Below are 24,607 nucleotides of genomic sequence, written 5' to 3' on the forward strand. Positions count from 1 at the left end.
GATTTCATCTATAACTTCAAAAGTGAAAACTTCAAATTGGCTGAAAGTTTAGAACATGGTAGCATATATGTACTTGTGCTTCTAAAATAGTTGTCATGGAAACAGAACTGAAAATATTTATTTACATGTTTTTTTGGGAGTATTATGTTGTTAGCCTTGACTTTCCTTTTAAAGGTCATTAGCATATTGTGTACGCAGTGTGCATGCTTCTGTCCCTTCTCCTGTATTGACTGCTCAGCAAAAGATTTGTACACACTCCTACCATGTCATACTCTGTAATATGCCAGAAGTGCTGTAGTAAGAAAACCATGAATAACATCGAATGCCAACCAAGAAAACTGAATGTGAAAAGTTTATTTTTCTATATTGTACACTACATAGAAGTATGACTACAGCAGCTGAACAAATTTGGCAGTTTGAAAGGCCATGTTAGTCATCTGACCACATAGATCAAAGGGAACTCTATTATTGCTAACATCCAAGTTTAAAACCCAATGTGACCAGAGAATACTGTAAACAGTTACAATTTGGCGGCTAGAAAATTTCATGATTTTTTAATTTGAGGCACATCAGCGGCAATTGAATTTTGTGAAAGTTGCCTGGAATTTAAAGCCACATAATTTTTTTATTGACTCTCTCATACTGGTATTTGTATCTGTGCTACGTTTAACAATTACAATGCCTGCCAAAGCTTTGAACGTCGCCAGATTTAAACGATGATACTGTTTTAAACATGATTTTCAGGTTTTCGTAAAAATGTATAGCAAGCAAAATTAAAGCGGTTTACAGTATGGCTATTGAGATTAACTATCATATAAATTCTGTTTGGAATCTAGCTGCTAATTTTTTTATTCTCTTATTTATACAGTTGTTACAAAGTGCATTATTAAATGTGACTAACTGATTAGTATTTATAATATAAATCAAGACCAGAGATGATCAATCCTGTATTGCACCTTCTTTAAAGCCAACATATACATTATTGGGGCTAGGAAATCTTCGCCTTACTGCCCAAACACAGCATGATGGTACAACACGACGGTTACCTTTCCCCAAACGTCCATATTGCCAATAAATAAATTGCCTATAGGCATAGTGACGAAAACATGCATTGTCTCTAAGAGGATTCTCAGCATATACATCAGCCACCACTCTCATTGCTACTTCAAGGACATCACCATCTAATACTAAATGTTGGAATAACCAAGAACCAGTAAGACACTCTTGGCCTTGTCTGACAACACAACATTTGTTCTCAATCTGAGTTGGCATATTTATGCATTGTCCACACTTGCACCATGGTGGAGTAGTCTCATTAGGCTTGGGAACAGGTAGTGGATCTGGAGGTGGATTACTGATGGTGGGGTCTGAGCCTTCTTGTAATACCAAGTCAGCACACGCACCTGGTTGACGTCTGAACAACTCTAATGTTATATGCTCAAGCCTTTCTCTGGGTAGACCACTAACAAATTCCTGAAAAATAAGAAATTTCATACATGTATTTGCAACTGTAAACAACAATCATACCACTGACTAAAATGACATGGGTAATTGAAACACGCACACAGTAAACATAGTTTTTGTTTTGGGGGGAGGGTTGAATAACAAATTCAAGTACTGCTCATAAAAAATGGAAATAGATTGTCTTAATTCTGCACTTAGGTCTTATGCACTTCTGAAAAGGGGCGATTTAAAAAAAGAATAACATTTATGAGCACAAATCCCTATTTCTGAATTATTGTCAGACGTGGTGTAATTCTATTTGCACATGCGTAACCTACATAGCAACAGGTGAGGGTAGGACAAAAATATAAAAAGTCAAATGAACACCGGTCGACATGCAACCCGGAAGTCAGTGAAGTCAGTGACATATTTGAAAAAGTTTTTTAAAGATAGTGGAGTGATTGTGGGTGGCTACAAACAAGGGCAGCTGGAAGAACTATTTAAGACAGCTGAGAAACATGAATTGTCAGTTAAAAAGGTGATTTTCAGAAAAAAACAGACTGAAATAGAGATGGTATGTGTATGTGTGTGAATACGACAGTTTTTCAACTCCCAAAAAATATAAAAATATTATGCTATAGCCAAAGATAATTTGCATGCTCGTTATTCTTGCTTAGGCAGAATAGTGTGCAAATTGTCAGAGGCTGGTACGAGTTAGTTGAAAGAAGGTGGCAGTTTTATTTCAGGTGAATTTTTGCGTTGAGATTTGGAAACATTGATGTTCGGTGCACTGCAACTCTGTGCGTTTGGAACATTCAAAATATGTCCTAGCTTCCGGTTTGTTGTCTCCAGGTCACAGAATATGTGTAAGCGCTATCAAATCTTTACCTGCATTTTTCTTTTGTGGTCTCTTTGTTTATCCTCCTCACTGAGCGGCACCTGTCTCTGCACCACTAGTCGTCGTTTTCTCTGAGGGATGCGAGTGTTCACTGCTACTGCATCTTCAGCCCCATCTGAGTCTTCAGATGTAGAATCCTAAAAACAAAGATAACATAATATTAAATGCTTGGAAATAATATTTTTATTAGTTTACAGCCACAAAAATATTGAATTAGGTAAAAAAAAAAAATGAAAAGGTTATTAATGCAATAAATTATATATTCATGGGAAAAACATTGAAATGTAGGTAAATTATGCTTCATAGCCAGGTGTAAATTAAAAATCTCTACTGTAAACATAGTTGAACAAAAATCACATTCAGCATATCATCTAATCCATATTGTATATACTTCTATTTTATGATTTTATTTTCACCCTAAATATCCCCACAAACCAATAAACAAAATTTCAGAGGTGTACACAAAGGGTATATGTCTAAATTATTTCCCTTGATAATTGTACATGATATGGGTGTTTGTCATATTAGGTGACTATAATGGTAGGTTGAATAAAAAGAAAAATATATTTTCATGACAACTAGTCCTGAATGGTTTAATTTTAATCTAAATTTATATACAACAATATAGTTTTGATTAGTAAATTTTGAATGCTGTTCGTGGAATAAAAACTGGCGTACATCAAACTTCATACAGTTGAGGCATGTAACAAGTCTAAATTTACCATTGATTTCCACAAAATTAACTTTGTAAAATTACAACTACACATATCTGGGAATAGTAATAAAATCATATGGCAAGTTTCAAAAATGTAATGTCACATCTGGCTACAAAAACAGACAAATCAATTTACATTTAAAATAATCTCTCTAGAATTTTAGATATATAGACCTAAAAATGAGATTATTTAACATCTTAAACAAATCAGTTATAATCTATGAATCAAAATGTTGGGGCACTGGAAACTAAAATTCAAGAAAACGATACAAACAATTTCAAGGATGAATTTAAAGAAAGACTTCCTTTTGTACCCCACACAAAATATTGGGGGGGGGGGGGTACCATAACTATTTTTGATAAATAGGTGAGGTGAAAATTTTTTTGGTGGGTGTATAGTATTTTGGTAGGATCAATCACTATCAATCAATATTTCTTTCTGAAGATGTTCTCAACAAATAGTACAAAATCATATTATTTGGCTGCAAGAGCATTGTTGTGTCAATACACACTACTACTCGGTGTGACATTCAGGCAATAAAATATTAGCAGCATGTAATAGAATTCCAAAATAAACAAAGCAAGCTTACAAGTATTCACATGATCAATATAATTGGATAAATACTGTGTCATGGAATATCAAGAAGAGACACATAGTCTGTGCATTTGATTATATAACTTCCTGGACTATCATTTACAAGGCCAATGACTGTCAATAAACAAAACACACAAGCCCTTCCAACTACTGTTTTAGTGTTGCATTAGCAGCATCTTTTTAAGTTATAAATTCCTGCTTGTAATGACTTTGACATCTGTTTTATTTGTTTATTTTTATTTTATGAAAAGGGAAAGGAAATGGTCACAAGGTACAAGCAACAAATATAAAACAATATGCTAAATAACAAAATACAATCACTAAATTACTAAATAATACAAAATTACTAAAATTAAAATGGCTATTAATAATATACGCATGCTAGGCAGTGGATAACCCTGCGTGTGCTTCGATAACTGTGTGTTCCGAATACTTAGCGACCCACCCACCCTTGGAACCCGAAGACCGGTAATCGTGAGCTACAGAACTGTATTTGGCTAGGTGGTGATTTACCGCAATGACGGTATTATCATATTTAATACCTGATAACTATTACATGTTTGTCTCATTTGAGGTACGTGATTATGAATAAATGATCCACCCAAAATGTACAAAAACCAATGTAAAATTTACATGGAGTAAAAAATAGAAATATAAAGTTTCGCTTACCGATGCCTTATTCATGCATGGCCGGTGTTTACCACAACTACATGCATCGTTGCACAATTCGTCCCATGTCTTGCAAGGACAAGCTCCACGTCCGTGTTTCCGCATACAGGCACCTTTGCATTTGCAGGACCTTGGTTCATCAACGTTTTCAACTGTTCGCAGTGCTTCCTCAATCATCGCTAAATCGTAGTTTGCCGCCATTTTGAATTAGAAAAAAATAGCGAGGTGCATTGTGGGCAACAAAAGGTGTTTGTAAATAAAAACTCTGGACATGCGCAGCGCGACGACGGACCCGCTTTAATATGGTTCCAATTATTTTTTAATCATTGTTATTTATACTGGAGTGAAAACAGTAGAAATATGTTAATTGTTTTGGGTCAATAAACTTGTATACTATCAATCCATAAACACACACACACACACATATATAAAGTAACAACAATATAATAAAAATAAACCTAATTAATCAATGTTGTCATCAGCATAATTTTGAGTAAATTTACAAGCCAATTAACACAACAATAGAAATAACAGGCACAACATTATTATGTAATATCAGCAACTTGGTGATAGATATTGACTTCAAAGCAAACATATTCACCATATACATGTATTGTTACGCAATCACTATAGCAATATCTCAGACACAAGTGTGTATGCATATTTAATAAGAAATCAAACATTTTGTGTACATAATGGCAACATGAGACTTGTACATGTGTAAAGGCATATGTTTGCAAAAACAATTGCTTGGCATTTAATAAATAATTTACCAGTAATGTATTTAATCAAGTGTTCTTGAAGGACAGGTTATTTTGATCAACTAAAATGACCTTTATAAATTTGTTTCACCATGACCTAAAGCAGCAAAGATATACCCCCCCCTCCCAGTATATAAACGACTAAAGGCTTATAAGAGATTTTATTGTCATGACAAACTACTGTTTTAACTTTAAAATAAGCTATTTGAAAGTCGGAGGAAGAAAAAAAACTTGGGATAGTATTTAAATTACTCGTTTTTTATTGGTCCTTTTTCCTTAATCTTAATTTTAATCTTCCACTCAAAAAAATATGAAGAATTTTAAATTGTTTTTTTTACCATGTTCACCCTTTAATCATTCAAATACCAGTTAACTCAAAACTTCCACAAAATAAAACCCACATTATTTTGTTCATACTTTTCCCAAAATTTTGATAAAGTTATATAACCAACGAGAAATTATGTTCATCTAGTCCAAAATTATAAAAAAAAAATTAGAAAAATACGTAAAAAATGGCAAAATGTTGTAGCAAAATCTAGACGGGAAAAATATCCTGGCTTTCAAAAGGTTAAGCAATAACACATGTGGTACATGCAAAGACACACGCAACTGAAACTATGAGGCAAAGTGTAAAGTGAAGCTGTCAAACTTGTTGGCGCATTGGAATGTTATCTTTGTCTGTTAATCTGATAAACACTGGTTAAGAACCAGAAACCGAGAGAGTATACAAGATTGAGAAAATAAATTACCACACGTGGCCATTACTTCTAACCCATTCTCACCTTTCTATTATTCAGAGTATCATGTACACTGTAAATCCGGATAATGCACATATTGCCGGAACTATAATTTTGGGGTTTATCGTGTTGAACAGATGCATAGCACTTATGTCGTCTACAGACAGTTTCAGGTTATATTATAGTACATAGCGTATTCAAAATGTTGACGTGTAATTCCACCACAACATAATGTAACTTATTATAACACAGTCACTGTTTTAGACCAAAAACAAAAATAAGTGTTTCACTCATCTTAAATTAACAAAAATGTGCATTTTAAAATTATAAATTTTAAAATTCATATACAAAAATGATTTTTTTTTCATAATATTAATTAACTATATGTATGACTGTACCATACCTTATCAAACCAAAATGGCTTTTGTAATGTCTCACAAAAGGTGTCACCTAAGAAAATGTTTATCTACATGTACGCTTTCAATATCAGCTTATTTGCATATGAATTATCTTTTTTAATTGTGATAAATAACATATCATGACTTTCAGTTTTCTTGGCAATTCAAGCAAGAATGGTATGGTCAAGTTTTAGGTCACATGTTTTACATCATAGATCATTGAAAGAAAAAAATCCATGTTGTCTTGTATGCTGGATTTATCAATTATTTTCCATCAAAATGTAAATTCTACTTGTTTTATATTCACTAAAACAAGACTTTTTCCACAAATATATTGATGCAACATTTGACACATTTTCAAGTATTTTACTACAATTTTTTTGTTAATTTTGAAACAAATGAATATACATGTAATTGACCTAATCAGAATTTTGGGTGAAAATTTGAAAAAAAAGGATGTTGACTTTATTTTGTAATAGGTGTCTAACATTGAATTTGGCCCTCAAAGTATTAAAGATGAATATTTTAAAAAAAAATATAGAAAAATTATGCATACTGTGAAAAATATTATTTTAACTGCAATTAATTTTCACTGAAAAGACTTTTTGAGTGTTTTGTATGGAATTTATTTTCTCTAATTTTTGGAGAGTTGAATGTAAAATATAGGAAAAAAGGTATACTCGCTGGATTTTATTTTCACTGAAACATTACTTCAGTGAAAATTTTACAGTAGTTAGTTTCATATCAATTAATAAACAAATTATTCAGCCAATCACATATAAACATTTACAAACTGAAAATAGAAATTTATATCTATATATACCAGTAATAGTATATCTTTAGATGGCATTTAAATGATCAGGGATACATTATTATTAGACTTTCTATCCTTAGATGCATGGTTTATAATAATACATGTACATGTAGTGTATAAATAAATTACTTTAATAAGTTATGAAGAAATACTATGAACTTTAGTCTATTCACCTAAGGCTAGATGTACTCGTGATTTAATTTCAGTCAAAAGTAGCGATAAAAGGGCAAATTAGTCATCCTTTGATCAAACTATGTTGTAGTTTTATCGGAATCAATTTCACATTATGCATGTGCTGAATCACAAACTACACAATCCTATATGTAACATATTCCTCTATTACTGTAGACCATTAAATTTATATCGTTGATGAATTTAAAGACACTGGGTGTCGTGCAGTGAATGTTTGATTTCTGTACAATGTATTGTACATATGTTGTAGTATTAGTCCATATTGAACAATGCCACCTGCCTTTAAAGGGCATGCACATGGAGGATATTGTTTGAAAGGTACCGGTACTAGGACTCACCACTACACAAAATACTTTCACAATTTAGGATTTATGAAGTAATTTACAGTATTAAACATACTGTATTAGCTCTGTATTATATACTGCATTAGTATGCACTTATGTTAATGCCAGAAATGTACCTATTATCATAACAAGTCACATTTAAAGCGCAGTGGTCGTCACGTGTTCGTGTTCGAATTTCTTGTAAACAAACAATGTATTTTACATGCGTTGTATACGTCGCTATGAGTCCCATATCGAACAGGACGCGACACGCGACTGTCGCTTTTTAATGATCTAACATACAATGAATGCAATATTTGGTTTGTGTGTTCTATTGCGGCCTTAGTACAATGTTAAAAGAAACGTGAGAAAGATATACTTACTTTTGTACCATAATACTCGCAGGTTTCGTGTCTTTACTTGTAAGCGGGTTCCTGTCAATCGGACACATCTTCTTCAGCCTTAGAACACTCTTAAGACACTTGGCACAGTAGGTATGTCCGCAGACCGTGTCCATCGGATTGACAAGCGGTTGTAAACAAACCTGGCATGTCAGTTCCTCATCTACATGTTCATAGTAGTCATATAAATGATTTGTACCGATTTCATGATACTGTCCACAGACACCACACAAAAGAACCTGCTTCTTTTTATTTCTCGCACTCATGGCGATCTCACTGTCTTACCCAGAAATGTACGATTGAAAATTATTTCACTTATCACAAATAAAATAGCAATTCTTTACAGCACGTTTCCTCCTTATGTCTTAATTGTCTCATTACTATGGCAACAGTATGATTCATGTCTTGGGAACTAAGAACATTTTTTCAGTGTAGACGAGACTTTCTTTGATTTCTTGTGTCCCATGTACCTATTATAAAAGGAAAAAAAGAAAAGTAATTTATAAGCAGCTTAATTTATAAATAAATGGTATTTAACAGAATACATGAATGTCTGCACTAGAGGTTTGACCATTAGAAACTAAATAGGGCAGAAAAAAAATTTGAAAAAAAACCCCACATATTATAGAAAGAGCTAATTTTTAATGGTCAACCCCTAAATGTTAAGAAAACCCAAGTAAGTACCGCTAGCCAAGAAATGAAACTTAACATCCTACACACTGTGTGACAAGGGATGGCAAGCAGACAGCTATTTGATGACCTGCTTCCCACTGTACAAGTGTGTTTCAGAATTTATCAAGATGAATCAGTATATACTACATTTATACAATATTACAGCAAACTATTTAGTGAATGTGAACTCAATTCACGACTGGGGGAAAAAAAGGATAAAAGCCAAAATAAAATTTGTATTCTAGAATCCCAGACAGTTAGGTTTTCATGTAAATATTTGCTCCTATCCCATGATAATGACAGACCAGTAAAGTAACTGAGCAACACTGTTAGATGAAGCCATGTTAATCGTTTAATTTTTTCTGCAAAGAGTTTTTATGCGATTTGTTGATTTAATGGAATTCGTGGCTAGACAAAATTTTGTGAAAACCACTGCGACTATGTGTCTTTAAGACTACAACTGAAATTTTCACTGCTAGAAAATTAAAAATTTAACCAATCAGTGATTTTGTGAAAATTTGTTTGTGGTAAAATTAAAGCACATTAACCTCAGATACGTAAGTATATTCGATGAAACCTAAATTACTACACGTATATACATGTAGTATTCAACACCAGTAAAAAAAATAGAATTTTCATGATATATAAATTATTCTTTTCCATGAACCCTATGACACCAATGATGTGGCTGGGAAGCACAAGTTAAGAATATTACTTCAATTTAAGCATGAAATATTTTTACTGTTGCACAGTTGAAATTTGAAGCCACACCCACGTAAAAATGCATCATGGTGTATTAAACTACTACACCAAAGAATGACTCTAAGTATCAGTTTTGGTGGATAATATTACTAAGCCCTAGGGCCTGACATTAACCTTTAACCTTTGACATGATGGGCTAGTCTATATAATTATACAATCAAAATAAACTTAAGACTTATTTTAATGTGGTAATATACATAGGGGTTGACATGACAACACTTTAACATAAATCAAGTTAAACATAATTAACCTTGAAGATGCAATATCCATGTAAGCATGTCATTTTAATATTGTTTTTAGAACTGTATGCAGATTTTCAATAACAAATTTCTAATTGTTTTTGTGTGTACAATAACACTCACTGTATATATCTATTAGTGTTGTCTGATGGCATAAATATAATTGAGTGACAGTGTGCTGCAAAATGTTTAGTTAACAATAATGTCACAATGCAATCTGGTAATGAAAATACTATCAAAAGTATACATTTTCGGACATTTTTAATACATATTTAACCTTTTTACCATCAGTTTCTCTTTTTTCATCATAAATTCACAAAATAATCCTGTTTATAGTCTGAACTTTTCTTCAGAAGATTGAGTAAAAACTAAAAATCAACTCAAATTTTGTCTGTTGGATCCAAAATTAGGGTTTATTTCCAGAAATATTGAAAGTCTGGTGGTGAAAAGGTTAACCTCAGTAACTTGTTATTTTATTATTATTGTTTAAATAGAAATCTAGCCTATGGAATATATTTCACAGATATGTGCCATGTACAATATACAATTACGATATTAAAAAGAAATCAGTGTCTAAAATTACGTAATAATCATTAGTCAATGAGTTTTAGGAAACTTAGGGTATAATCTAGTACATTAAATCACACAAAATGTTTTAGCCAATGATTCAAATGCATCGAAATATAGAACATTATGATTATTGGTGCATTGCTATTAGTTGGATATTAATGTTAGGGGTATATTGTAGTACCGGTATAAACAAATATTTCCATCTCCATCTGCTATTAATGATGTGAGATAATTAGTTGGTGCTAATTAGTGCGAGCTAATTAACTATGGATGATAATCAGCTGAACAATTAATATCTTAGCTATTTCATAACAATCAATGAGACAAAATTATGCGTTCTAATTAATATTACGTATCAATTACTGTTCAATAATGTCTAATGACAGTTAAACTCTTGGGGGGAGGGGGTTGTATGGAACTGGGATGAGGGATAATGACTGTTCTTATGAACACAAATTATTGTTGACATGACTCAGACAGTACGCTACTGTTGCAACATTCTTTTAGCTCAGCAGTAAGGGGAATCCATGACATCATAGTTGGAGAGCTGTCCAGTGTACACGACATCAGTCTAGTGAATGCAGAGTTTATTGAACTTTACAACAAGCAGCCTATCGGCTGAAATAGCTCCGCTGTTAGCAATGCACATTTCAATTAAAGAACTGAAGACATCATTAGAAAATGAACAATATGAATAGTATCAAAGCAATCGGACTTACAGTTTTTAACAAGAAGTCGAAAATATCACTTTTTACCAAAAATGACAAAAATATTCACCAAAATTAGAGAATTAAAGATATCATTACAAAATGAACAAATCTGAGAGAGGTCCACATGTAGTACCTATATATGTAATATCAAAGCAATCGGACTTACAGTTTTCAACAAGAAGTATCACTTTTTACCAAAAATGACAAAAATATTCACCAAAATTAGAGAACTGAAGATATCATCACAAAATGAACAAATCTGCGAAAGGTCTACATGTAGTATCTATATATGTAATATCAAAGCAATTGGACTTGCGGTTTTTAACAAGAAGTCGAAAATATCACTTTTTACCAAAAATGACAAAAATATTCACCAAAATTAGAGAATTGAAGATATCATCACAAAATGAACAAATCTGAGAGAGGTCCACATGTAGTACCTATATATGTAATATCAAAGCAATCGGACTTACAGTTTTCAACAAGAAGTATCACTTTTTACCAAAAATGACAAAAATATTCACCAACATTAGAGAATTGAAGATATCAACATGAAATGAACAAACCTAAGAGAGGTCTACCCAAGGTACATATACACCAAGTATCAAAGCATTCAGGCTTGTAGTTTTCAAGAAGAAGTCGAAAAAGTAAAACATTGACACGGACGACGACGACGGACAATCACTCATATGATAAGCTCCGCTCGACAAAGTCGACAGCGGAGCTAATAAAAGAAGCAAACCATTATCAGAGGGAAACTATTAGGTAGTACAAAGTACAGGAAATGAAACAACAGCATCCGGAGAGGAACAACATCTTTTTTATTACATTATTTTTTGAGATTGGAGATGGATTTAGTAATTGCTTGTCTGGTTCTGACCTGTTGTCGTTATCTTGGAACACCTTTGTAAGATCTGTAAGTGGCTTGTCAGACAGAGCATGCAAAATGTCAGCTTATGTGAAAGAAATCAGTGTCTGCAGATATTGTCATGGCAAAGTTTTGAAAGCAATCTTTTGTAACGTGATAGTGAATATAAAACAGAAGTAGTTTTGAACAAGTAATCTAAGACTTGCAGTATTTACAAAAATATTCCCTCAAAACAGAAAAATTTATTTTTAACAAATTTATCGCCAATAAATGAAATCCCTTCGTATTTGGCTACACTAAATTACGTCACTTTCGCTACCAATGGCTAAAAGTGATTTTAAATCATCAAATTATTCTGCAAAAGAATGTAAATATGTAGCACATTTCAATTTTCTACACAAACCTGACAAATTTCATGATTTTTTATTGCTCATTTGGCCCAAAAAAAAAAAAAAAAAAATAGCACTACAAGCCACCATAGTGGATGGCAAGACAGTCACCACGGAGAAGGGATTGAAAATGTGCAGGTTGACAGAAATGGGGAAATCAATTATCAGGTTCACCAGCTTAGTTTATTGACAGAGGAGCTAAGAAATGAAATTTAATGAATAGTAGACATAGACAATATTGTGTTTTTATAATATTACATGTCACTTCTGACAAGATTACAAATGAGTGATACAGTATGAATAAATTACATATTATATTACATACATTATGAATTGAAATTTGTGAAAATTAAGGAAACAGGTTATGTATATCAACTACACTTTTATGAAATTACGCGACAAAATATGCTCATTATTACTACCATAACTAAAATATATTTTCAAAGATTTGTTAATATTTCAAAATAAGTAAATGCAAGAAGAAATCAACATATACAGGAACTGTTACTATTAGTAAATAATTGTAATGTCACAGGTTGAACAGTGGATTATCAAATGAACCATAACATTTCAGGATGAGGTTGTTATGTTAGCAAAGGTCATTTAAATGCCGAATAGGATGTGATTGCAATATTATTGATGTGCAACTTTAAATAGTATCCAATCTTATCCTGTTTGCTGACAGGTGTTTTATTATCACATTTAAAGTACTAAAATTAAAATTTCATGAATTTAAGATGGGCATGATTTTTGAGTATAAACCAAAATAACGGGTAATATATCTATCGTATTTATTGGTGTATGCGCTAACATAAATTACAGAGAAGTTTCTATGGTCAAAATGAGTAATATTTTAATGATTCTGTATTTGATATGATTTTTGTTTTATATGCACTTCTTTTGAAGATTTGCTTTTAATAAGATATAAGAAGTGCATCACCAATAGAAGCACACATACTGTAAAATACTTTATTAACAATCTTCACTATTTTCGCTGAAGGAATAATTCAGTGAAAATAAAATTCAGCAAAAATACCCTTTTTTCTATATTTTACATTCAACTTGTGAAAAATCAGTGAAAATAAATTCCATACAAAACACCCAAAATGTCTTTTCAGCTAAAATAAATTCCAGCTAAAATAAAGTATTTCACAGTAGACAAAAAAATACTGGATCATTGAAATACGACTTATTTTGATCCTAGACATGCCTCTGTCATGTACATATATTTAAGTGCATACACTACTAATAGAGCAAATATGGTATTGCAATTTCACACTGTATCAGGCATGCTTACAAAAATGTCAATGTCGACTACCGGGGGAGGGGGGGGGGTATGTCCGAAAAATGACACACAATTGTCAAGAATGCATTAAGATTTTAATGAATGCGCAATATGTCAGTTGGTTATTTTATTTTGAAATACTGAAAAGTATTTTATTTTACCTTTAATTAATTTTCACTTTAAAAGCATTTTGGCCGCTAGGTGTATGAAGCTTTTTTTTTGAACTGATTCATCCCTTCAGCGAAAATAACTTCCAAGTAAAAATAACGTACATGTGTACATTACATGTATGCCACATCATAGTTTTTATATATAAATAAAATGATCTATTTTTAGCATCAATATGTGGAAGCTACTCAATACGTTGTTTTTTTTCGCAATTAGTGAGTTACGTTTCAACTATGCAACGACTTTATTAACAGAACTCACTTCGGAATGCAACATCCCGAGAAACAGTACTTCCAAAAATACCCACAGAATGTGTCCACTTAAAATAACCTATAAATTCTATTTTAGACTCGTAAACCACTGCATACCACGCGGATCAATATGTTACAATTTTCAACTCTATCACAGTTCGTGACTAGATACTTATTAAAACGGGTGTTACTGGTATTCACGAAACAATAAACAATGTCAGCATAAAGGGAGTAGTTCTCCAATTTATATTCAGGTGGAAATATTTTAGACTATTGCCAATTAAAACCTCAAATTCAGTGTGAAAAAGTTGTAAGCATTGATTGAACCACCATCACACAATCTTGTTATTACTTCCCGCCTTTGAATTCCAGTATAAATGGGGTCTAATTATGAAGCGAAACAAATATTGATTCTGCCAGGGATTGGAAAATAATCATTCTTGTCAATGCTATTCACGAAATTTTACAAAAAAAACATTTAATTTACTTAAATTGATTCCTAATAAAGGAGGGGTGAAAATTTAATTGCGACACTCAAAAAAGTAACCCATACCTGCAGCTAAACTAATAGTCATTGATCAGGAAAAATTGGTTACACTAAATCAGCGATGCAAACAATGCGACGGCCAAATAGAAACATGTGGCTAAAGACAAGGGTCAACAGGTAGACTCTTTGGGAAAAAATGCAAGTTATGTCAACATGCATGGAATCCTCAACAACACTTGTATGTACATACTGAGGTGTTTTACACTCCAGTGAAAAAATGTATTAAGCGTAGACATACCCGGGAGCTGGCTGAATCAAACGATGAATCATGAAACACACAAGTACATATATAGCTATGTATCTACAATTCGGCGTAGTTTGGAATCGTTACACTCAAATTCACTCGTGCTTCACCGATTATCAACTATTTGTTTTGTTTACTATTTTAAATCATGAAAGACAATAACATACACCAGGAATTTTTAACACCACATTTGGTTAATATTTACAATCACACATTGGCAAATGTAATAGGATTAGGCTCAAGAATGATTGTGTTTTCAATCGCAGGAGTTAAATGAATTGATTTTGTTATGTTCGACAACAACAGATGGTTACATTAATTATTCACTGAGGCTACAGGTAAGAAATAAGAAAGAAATTTAGCTACAGATGAAAATGCAAAAACGTGTCAATTCTACCTGCTCAGAATTTAAATAATTGAACAAACACAACAGCAACTTCCAACTCGAATATTTTTATTAATATGGAAAAACATATGTATTATATTTGTTATATATTAGAAGCACATATCCAATAGAACTGCACAATACATACAAATTGTATACGAAAACATTAAAATATAACCTCACCATGGAAACACCTTCACATATGGCCATGCACTATGAATTCAATTTTTAGTAGTTTAGAATTATTGACTGTTTTCCTCTCATCACATTTTCAGCCGTACTCAAGACACAAATCTTTGAAAGTCGGTGAAAGTTGTGAAAATTTTGTAGTGAAAATATAAATTGTAGCCATGAAGACACAAAATCACAGCGACTTTTGCAAAATTTAGTCATACAAATTCCATTAAATCTACAAATCACAATAATACCTGAGAAAACTTAATGGTTATTTGTTTTTGATTGATTAACATGGCCATCTGGAATATATCATGGACCTATGGGAAAGGAAGAGAGAAGGGGGGTCTTCAATCATGTATTCTAACTTTTATGTAGTATGAAGAATTTAAGATGGTTGCACAGTGGGATATCAGTGATTTCAAAAAGTATATTCATGGCAGAAACTGTTGACGTTGAAATTTGAGAATAGTAACACAATTATGACAGAAACTGAAACACAATATATAATAAAGTTTGTATTAATTTCTTGACAGCAGTGTTAACCATTGTACAGAAGTGAACATTTCACTTGGGACCTTAACACATCGTCTGCTTGCACTGATTTTCCCCATTTATTTTGATTTTCAGCCAGGAACACATCCTCTCAACTGAGAACAGCTTTAGCAGCAAAAATTCCAGAAGCACATTCATTTTAACAAACAAAAGATAACAACGCCACATTCTCACAATAAAAAAAACAAACAAAAAAACAACAGATATATAGGTCTATCGAGATATGCCCTACATAACTGAAGTATGCATGAAAAAGCAGCAAGGAACTGGATATGTATACCCAAGTAAAATGCTTTACATCAATGGAATCTCATAAGTCAACAGCACAGCCAGTGTTTTCTATACCTTTGAAGGGCGTTTCTCAATGCATATGTGTCTAGTGTAACACATTGCCAATTCCCTGACTTTTGAGTATACTTTACAAAGATATAATAGGCCCTGGTTTATCCACAAGGGTGTGTATGTTTGCACAGGGCTTTTGATTCCTAGTTCATTTGATACCAGCACTTATTGGCTGACAGGTAAAATTCAAAATACAACTAAACCTACGTGTTTCAATGTAAACTAAACTCGCACATGTGTAAACTACACAAAATTATAAATACCACATAAATAAATAATAAAAATTTCACATTGTAGAATACATTTGCTTCCAGCCAGTATATATTTGTTAGAATTATTTTCACATATTATTCAACAACTTCAATCAATCTCCTCCTGCTTTACGAATCTCACAGGGAAACGCACCATGGGAGTTCACGCTCACATCAACATCTCTCAGAAAAATCTATTGAATAATCAAGACTCAAGCTGCAGTCGGGGTCACTGTAAAACAAAACGTCTCACCAACACCAATTGCCTTTGATACTTCTACTAAAGGGACCAGAACAACAATAGAGAGTGGATGTTTGTAATAAAGAAAGCCCATTCAAACACAAATGAGGCATCATAATAAGGCCAAGCCATTTAGCGAGAAGGCTTTTCAAGAATGCTTGGAATGTACTTTCTGACTTTAATCAGACAAAACTGGTTTCACGTTTATAAGTGTGTATAATTAATTTTTGAAGTAGAAGATCACCTGTGTCTGATAATTACAGAGTAGAGTTGAGTTACTCAGCAGGCATAGGTTCAGAAGAAGATTGGCTTAATTAAAATACAGAAAAATCAAGCTGGGAAGTGGGTCGTTTGGAATAACCATTTTTCAAGGCTGGTCAACTGACACTGTACAGGGTAACTGAATAGTTCTGATCTTGACACAAAGAGGTGTGTGCTAACTGATGACTCAAATTTGGTAGGACCACCATGACTAAGGTGTAGAAATGTACACTGTCCTCAAGAAACATAATTGACGAATTCCAGATTAATTGTCTACTGCTTTCACAAGGGTTGATTTCAAATCAACAAGAAATTATGTATTTAAAAAATCCTGACTATTGCAGAAATTGAAACATTATAAAATGCTGAGTTGTCTGTAAGTAGAAATGTAGGAGGTATTTTGATGGCATTGAGGGGGGGGGGGGGTATTTTCACTACAACACAATATTATGATTTATTATGCATTTCAAAGGGAATATTCAATGCTCAAAATCTAGACAATTAATTATTTATATCAGAAACACACCTCCAATAAAAGCATAAACAATAAATACAATTATTGTTCACTGGATTTTGTATACTGTAGAATACTTTATTTTCGCTTGGAATTTATTTTTGCTGAAGAGATGATTCCGTAAAAATAAAATACAGCGAATATACTTTTTTTCCTATATTTCACATTAAACTCATCAAAAATCAGTGAAAATAAATTCCAAGCAAAACGCCCAAAAAGCCTTTTCAGCGAAAATTAATTCCAGCGAAAATAAAGTATTCCACAGTACTTTTTTTGACCACATGCACACTTCTGTCATTTTGTGTATGAGCTACTAATAGAGAAAATACAGTAACTCCTATAGCCTCCATGCCTATAATCTAAAGTCTACTAGTATTTACTTACTTTATTAGGACTACAGTGAGAAACAAAGACAGAATAACAGGTGTAAACAATGCAATGTCAAATTAATCCAAGGTGAAATCCCAGGGTTTGTAACAATTTGTTCTACACTGAAGTTAGCAAAGGCATGTATGATATAAAAATAATTTATAGACCTAAATATTAATAAATTGAAATGTATAAGCATATGTGCAGTAACGCAGGCTGTTTCACTTTCTGTGATTAATCACAAGTGATTTGTGGAATAGATGGTTTGTGGAATAGATGGAAGTACATGCCCAGCCAATCAAATCATTTCATTTTGATTTGAATGGAATGTTTTCAAATGAAAACACATGGTTTTATAAAATTAAATATAAAGTATATTTAACCTTTTCACTTCCAGTTCCTTCTTTTAATCCTTTAAAACTGATAATTGAGTCGTACTTTTTTTGTTAACTTCAAAATTAAGAATCATATCCACAAATATTTAAGAATATAAAAAAAAAGTGCATCTGGTGATGAAAAGGTAAAAAGTATACATGCCTTTGCTAACTTCAGTGTAGCTGAGACTAAGAGACAAGGCTTTACAATGAAAATCAAATGACTGAATCAAATGACTATGCACTGTGTAGGTACGACACAAAACAACATTACCACTACAGAAACAGAGGCCAACAAACTTTCATTAAAGTTACTTACGTTGTTGTTACTGCCTCAGATATAAAATCTAATTATCTAACAATGAATACAACACTTAATAATTGGTTTTCGCTCAATTTTTACACAAGAAAATAATGATCAAAATAAAATTCTATGAAAAGCTCTTTTCTGGTGCATATCAGCAAAACTAAGCAGCTTGAGAAAAAATGTTCTATCAGGCATTAGTATTAACTGCATACCAGGTTTACTGGGGGAAACACCTTTAAATACAGTAGATATGAAACTCAAGTAGGTGGACACCCACGGTACTTACAACTGCTTTGTTGCGAGCTCACACAAACCTCTGCTATGAACCCCTACTTCGTGGCGTGAAAATAAAACTGAACTAAACTACATTTTTGATGAATGAAAACAAAAATAGTGAGTTTAGCTCACAGGATAAACTTGGCATATAAAGTGGCGGTGTTGACACTAAAGCTTAAATTGCATTATTGATGATGAGATTAATGATAACAAGAGAATTTTTCTATATACAGAAAATTATAATACCACACCTAGTTTTATTATTTAAATAGGATCTAGTCAAAATCTGTGAAGACTCATTTTCAATAACAGACATATTATTTTAACACTTGGCCTCATTTGGTAATATAAGCGGCAGCTAATTCTGATCGAGACGAATTGCCGTTAGCCATCTGCCACTACCTTCCATTAAACGTCGTATTTCAAAAATAACCATGAGACTGAATTTTACGAGTTCTATTTTTCTAGGCGTACATACCAGGAGATATATGATTTGAACTTTTAAATATGTGATTTATCAATTCACGGAGTGAAGTAAAAGTCACCGATGATATCCGAAAATGAGCATAGTCAGACAATTTAATTGCTGATCGGCGCGCAATCCTTCTAGACTACAGAGGTGATAAATGCGGCGCGGTACACTGTTGTTGTTACTTGACAATTCAATGTTTTTTGTCACGTTTATTTTTATTTGCGCAGTCCGATTTTTGTTTTTCTACACCGAACTTTATTGAATTAAATGCATATTGTATTGTATAAAAGTGACACATATCACGTAAAAATAATAATAATAATACGTTAGTTAGTCAGTGTAAAACGTTGATCGACGGTTAACAAGTTTTTAATGGGGTATTATTTGCAGACGATCGAAACTCCGTCCCAAGTTGATGCTGCACATTTTTTCCACATATAGTACATTTTGGTAAGGAAATTCCTTTCCGAGTCTCAAGATCGTATCGTGTATGTGAGTGAACGGCGAGTACATTATACGGGTAAACAAAATTCCCATTCAAAATTTGACTCGCCATGTTGACACAGTCCGATCAGCTGCCCCATGTGAAAGCGAACATCGGACATGATCCAAATCAGAAGCCGACAAAACCGACACGGCAGATTCTGTGTCTTCTAATGTCCCACCTCCACTCAAAATGATCAAAAACTTTACCTGTTGCGAACTACTCGAATACTGTTTTCCTGTCGCGTGTCTAATATTGTCGACTGTCAGCTTATTATGCCCAAACGAGTACTTTACATGTACAGCTAGTGACGACTAGTCCTTCTCTTCATGTGAAACACAAACACTCTCTCAACTCTATTTTTAGCAACTCAATCAGTGACATCACTTCCGATCGATGGTCCTTGTAACCTTTGACCCCTAACATGGCGCCCAGGTTGAAAGCGTGGTTAAACTGACGGTGTATCAGTTTTAACGTTTTCCCAAGTGATGGAGATTACGCATCGTATTTAAGTTGCATGAACGTGTGACAGGTAGGGTACCGATAATTCTGTAATATTAAGTATACATTGGCGACAGAGCAGCAATCTACAGTCGAGACTTTAATATACCATGATGCTAGTTATATACCTAGTTTGGTTAGGAATTTGACACTGAATCTAACGTTTGCCTATTCACACCACTGTCGGTTTACAAATGTGTGAAAATGTCCATAAATATACTGAGCGCGCTGCAAGATTAAATCATGGATTTTTGTACGACTAGTTTGTTGTCGTTGATGGAGTGTGAAGTTATGTCTGTCAACGTTGGTGGCGCAAACACGAATTTTGGCTGTACTTGTGGAGTCGACTTAGTAGAAGCTCTTACTGAAGCATGCGCCCTCCGCTACTTTAAATATGTAGTATGTCATTTTTCAATATTGTTGTTTGATACTGTATTTTGATGAATACATCTTATTAGAATTCATCATAAACTAACATTTATATTCAGAATTGGGCATTTGTTTAATGAAACCACAGTCACTTGTTACCCATAACAAGTCTTTTATTAACAATCAGAGGTCCGTACCTACTCCACTACACATAAAAATAGACAAGTTAGGAAACACAACTCCATATTTTCCAGCGGGTCACTTTTTTAACCTGCGTTTTTGACTCCAAAAATAAGCGAAAATGCGATCTCAACCCACAGATGCAACAATGATATTCTTGAAATTCGAAAATACCTACTGAATTTTTATGAATTCATTCAAAAGTGTGAAAATCTTGCTCAAATCGGAGCGAACAGGTGCTATATCCGCGATTGTCCAACTTTCTCCCTACCTAGGTATTTTCAAATTTCAAGAATATCACTGTTGCATCTGTAGGTTGAGATTGCGTTAAAAAAGTGACCTGCTGGAAAATATGGAGTTGTGTTTCCTAACTTGTCTATTTTTATGTGTAGTGGAGAAGGTACGGACCTCTGATTGTTAATAAAAGACTTGTTATGGGTAACAAGTGACTATGATGAAACCATAACATTCTATCATACACACATTCATTGATTGAATTCGTAGGTACATGTATAATAACAATCACTGCACCTGCGTATTAGTGTTTATTATTATTCAAAAAAATACATAGTACTGCAAAAACAATAATTTAAGTTTATGAATAAATTTAGTATCAAATACAACAATATTGAAAAAATATTTTTTCGTCCATGCTACACTTTCAAGGTATTTAAGGCAAAGATTTGTTGGTACATGTACATTCATATGGTTGTAAATATCTGTTAATTAAATACTGTCTATTTATCAATGGTTCATAGAATTGAGAGATAAAGATAGAAGCAATATGATGAAAGTGAATTATTCAAGTTAATTTGTTATTATTGTCCCGGTCATAACTTTTTTTCTTGTCTTCACACTTGTCTTTTCCTTGCAATCCAGGTGCCCTGGGATGTAAAACTGATTTTGAAGACTGTTTTATTTATTATACAATGTTTTCAAAATATGGATACTTGTCAACTCCGTCATGGAAGACATTACATAAAGTGGTTCGTTCGATTAAAACATTAATGCTAAACAAAAAATCGTTAAATATCACCGTTAGCGAAATGAGAAAATTCCTTAAAGAAAAAGGATTTGAATGCAAGACTGGATATACATGCTTGGTTGCTAAGTGTCCATTTTGTTGCCATGACAACCTCAACAAAGCCCAGCTGCATATGTATGTCAACATGACCACCGGGAGCTACTCGTGTGAATGTATCAAGTATAATGGTAGTTGGGATAGCTTACAAGATGTTTTGACTGCCTCACAAAGGAAAAAAATGAAACCGATTATAACAGCGGAAACTAATGGCGTGAACACAGAGGTGAAAGAGGCGGAGAGTTTGTGGAGTGATGTAACCCCTATCAAAGATGGTGATGAAGATCTTGTTGCAAAATTAAAACAGATTCACAATATGAAACCTTTGACATTGGACATTATGAGCAAGTATGATGTCCACATTCAAAAGATATCCAAATCTTTGATGTTTCCAAGGTATCACCATGGTAACACCCTACAAGGAATCAGGGTTCTTGGTTCAGATGTAAGTTTAAAAGGCCGACCGGTGTTCACAGACCATCATTTACCGAAACTTGATTGTGCAGGGTTGTTCGGTTGGAATTTAATTCATGCTGATGATAAGCATATAGTATTGACTGGAAGTGAAGCTGATGCCATGGCTGTCACCCAGGCAACACGTTTGAATGCGCTCGCCTTGCCGCGAGGAATATCTGTTCTTCCTCAGGAGGTTTTGCCTTTGTTGGAGCAGTTTGAGCGAATACTACTTTGGTTTGGAAATGACTTGAGGTCATGGGAAGCGGCAAAACAGTTTGCTAAGAAACTGAATCCAAGACGATGTTACTTTATCAGACCGAAAGAAAAGAATCCTCGTCCAATAGAAGCCCTGGAAAAGCAGATGAACCTGAATAATATAATAAAACTAGCTCAGCCTGTCAGTCACAAAGCTATTGTGTCTTTCCGGACACTAAGAGAAGAGGTCCTTGGGGAACTTTCACATGCTGAACAGGTGGCCGGTGTGAAGTGGTCACGGTTTCCTCTTTTAAATAAACTACTGAAAGGGCATCGTCGTGGAGAATTGACTGTTTTCACTGGACCAACTGGAAGTGGGAAAACTACATTCATGAGTGAATACTCACTTGATCTGTGTTCCCAAGGTGTTAATACATTGTGGGGCAGCTTTGAAATACGAAATGTCAGACTTGCCAAAATGATGTTAACACAGTTCTCCAAAGTCAATCTTGAGAGTCAACTGGACTTGTTTGATTTCTGGGCAGACAAGTTCGAAAACCTGCCTTTGTACTTTATGACGTTTCACGGACAGCAGAATTTCAAGCTGGTCTTGGAAGCTATGACACACGCTGTTTATGTTCATGACATTGAACACGTCATCGTCGATAACCTACAGTTCATGGTGGGACTTTCCGATCGATTGGCCTCGACAGACCGGTTTGGTCTCTATGACAATATCATCGCTTCATTGCGTAAATTTTCCACTGTCAATAACTGTCATGTTACCGTGGTTATTCACCCAAGAAAAGAGAAAGATACCGAAGAGCTACAGACAGCATCTATCTTTGGTAGTGCAAAAGCAGCCCAAGAAGCAGACAACATTCTGCTGCTACAAGACAAAAGACTGACTTCGCTGAGAGGCAAGAAGTATATCCAGGTTGCAAAGAATAGATTTGATGGAGACCTGGGTATCGTTCCGTTACATTTTAGCAAAGAATCACTCACTATGTCATCAGCAGCTGGAGGCAAGACACCAGTGAATAAGGATGGCATTAAGAAGCAAAAGATTCTAAATTCAATAGACAAAGTGGATCAAGTATTATCAGATGATGATGATGATGATGACGAAGATGATGACTGATAAGGAAGAGATAATTTATATCTAGGGAGGGAAAAAAATAGGGCATGTTTACCATTCATCGGGGAATTTTTGTCGCTTCCAAAAACAATAACTTGTCATCTACGGCTGAATATAGGAAAGCAAACGAGTCTTAGTTCACAGATGTCAAATTAATAGAATTTGACAGAATCTGAAATGAACAATTTAAATATTTTAGATTTATGTGTAAAAAAAATTAAGGAAAGATGACAGTGACATTAATTAAATGACCCATACCGTCATCTTTCATTGAACCAAATTGTTACATTGAGGGCGCTATCCTATATTCATCTGTTCAGTAAAATAAAAACCACACAGTTATTTTCCTGCATACTGTAAAATACTTTATTTTTGCTTGCAACTTATTTTTGCTGAAGGAATAATTCAGTTAAAATAAAATCCAGCAAATATACCGTTTTTTTCTATATTTTACATTCAACTCATCAAAAATCAGTGAAAATAAATTCCATACAAAATGTCTTTTCAGTGAACATTATTTCTAGTGTATTTTACAGTAGTTGAAAGATATATGAATGCTTCTATTGAAAAACTTGGCCAGTCTGAAGACAATTTTACACATGCAACCAATGCAAGATTTACATGCACGTCTATTGTAGATATGCTTCTTAGTGACCAAATACGATATATTTTGATAATTATTTCTCTTTCGTCATGGACAAGTAGAATCTGTTGATAAGAACAACAAATCTAATTGATATTTAGGGGATTATGATGGCAAGATTCAAAACAAATAATAATATATTAAGTATAAAAGGATTAACAAGGATTTATTGATTAAGATCAGCTGAATTGTCTGCTAGATTATTTTATTGAAATTTGTGGATATTATTCCGGTTTCCATGAATATCATAATTTTTCTTTGGGACGAGACAGGGTAAGACATCACAAAATGTTGTTCATCTTCTGATTTGTGCTACAAAGAAGACTTACCATTTCATTTGCTGGCATTTGAAGGGTTTATATTCTTACATGTGTATACATGTATTTGT

The 24,607-nt window shown here is 33.4% G+C and overlaps 3 protein-coding genes across 3 annotated transcripts in view; 1 reads left to right on the forward strand and 2 right to left on the reverse strand.

The window, feature by feature from the left end:
* The window catches only part of LOC100377339 (ligand of Numb protein X 2-like), a 57,553-nt gene extending 37,552 nt beyond the window's left edge, over nt 1-20,001 (reverse strand). The window contains exons 1-2 of the mRNA XM_085501475.1: nt 19,866-20,001; nt 7,929-8,416 (exon numbers count right to left, since the gene is read on the reverse strand). Coding sequence (XP_085357601.1) covers nt 7,929-8,212 — 284 coding nt within the window. The 5' untranslated portion in view covers nt 8,213-8,416; nt 19,866-20,001. The remainder of the gene's footprint in view (nt 1-7,928; nt 8,417-19,865) is intronic.
* On the reverse strand, nt 340-4,887 carry LOC100375713 (uncharacterized). Its single transcript, XM_085501477.1, has 3 exons — nt 4,321-4,887; nt 2,332-2,478; nt 340-1,473 (listed from the first exon to the last, which is right to left on the reverse strand). Exons 1-3 carry the CDS (start codon nt 4,519-4,521, stop codon nt 940-942), a joined length of 882 nt encoding a protein of 293 aa, XP_085357603.1. The 5' UTR covers nt 4,522-4,887; the 3' UTR covers nt 340-939.
* Nucleotides 20,002-20,071: 70 nt separating the features above from the next.
* LOC144359434 (twinkle mtDNA helicase-like) lies at nt 20,072-23,777 on the forward strand. Its single transcript, XM_078012600.2, has 2 exons — nt 20,072-20,188; nt 21,586-23,777. The coding sequence occupies exon 2, from the start codon at nt 21,636-21,638 to the stop codon at nt 23,577-23,579; it is 1,944 nt and encodes a 647-aa protein (XP_077868726.2). The 5' UTR covers nt 20,072-20,188; nt 21,586-21,635; the 3' UTR covers nt 23,580-23,777.
* Nucleotides 23,778-24,607: the final 830 nt, after the last annotated feature.

The sequence above is a fragment of the Saccoglossus kowalevskii genome, chromosome 7 (genome assembly GCF_978046115.1).
Source record: "Saccoglossus kowalevskii chromosome 7, keSacKowa6.1, whole genome shotgun sequence".
Classification (NCBI taxonomy): Eukaryota; Metazoa; Hemichordata; class Enteropneusta; family Harrimaniidae; genus Saccoglossus; species Saccoglossus kowalevskii.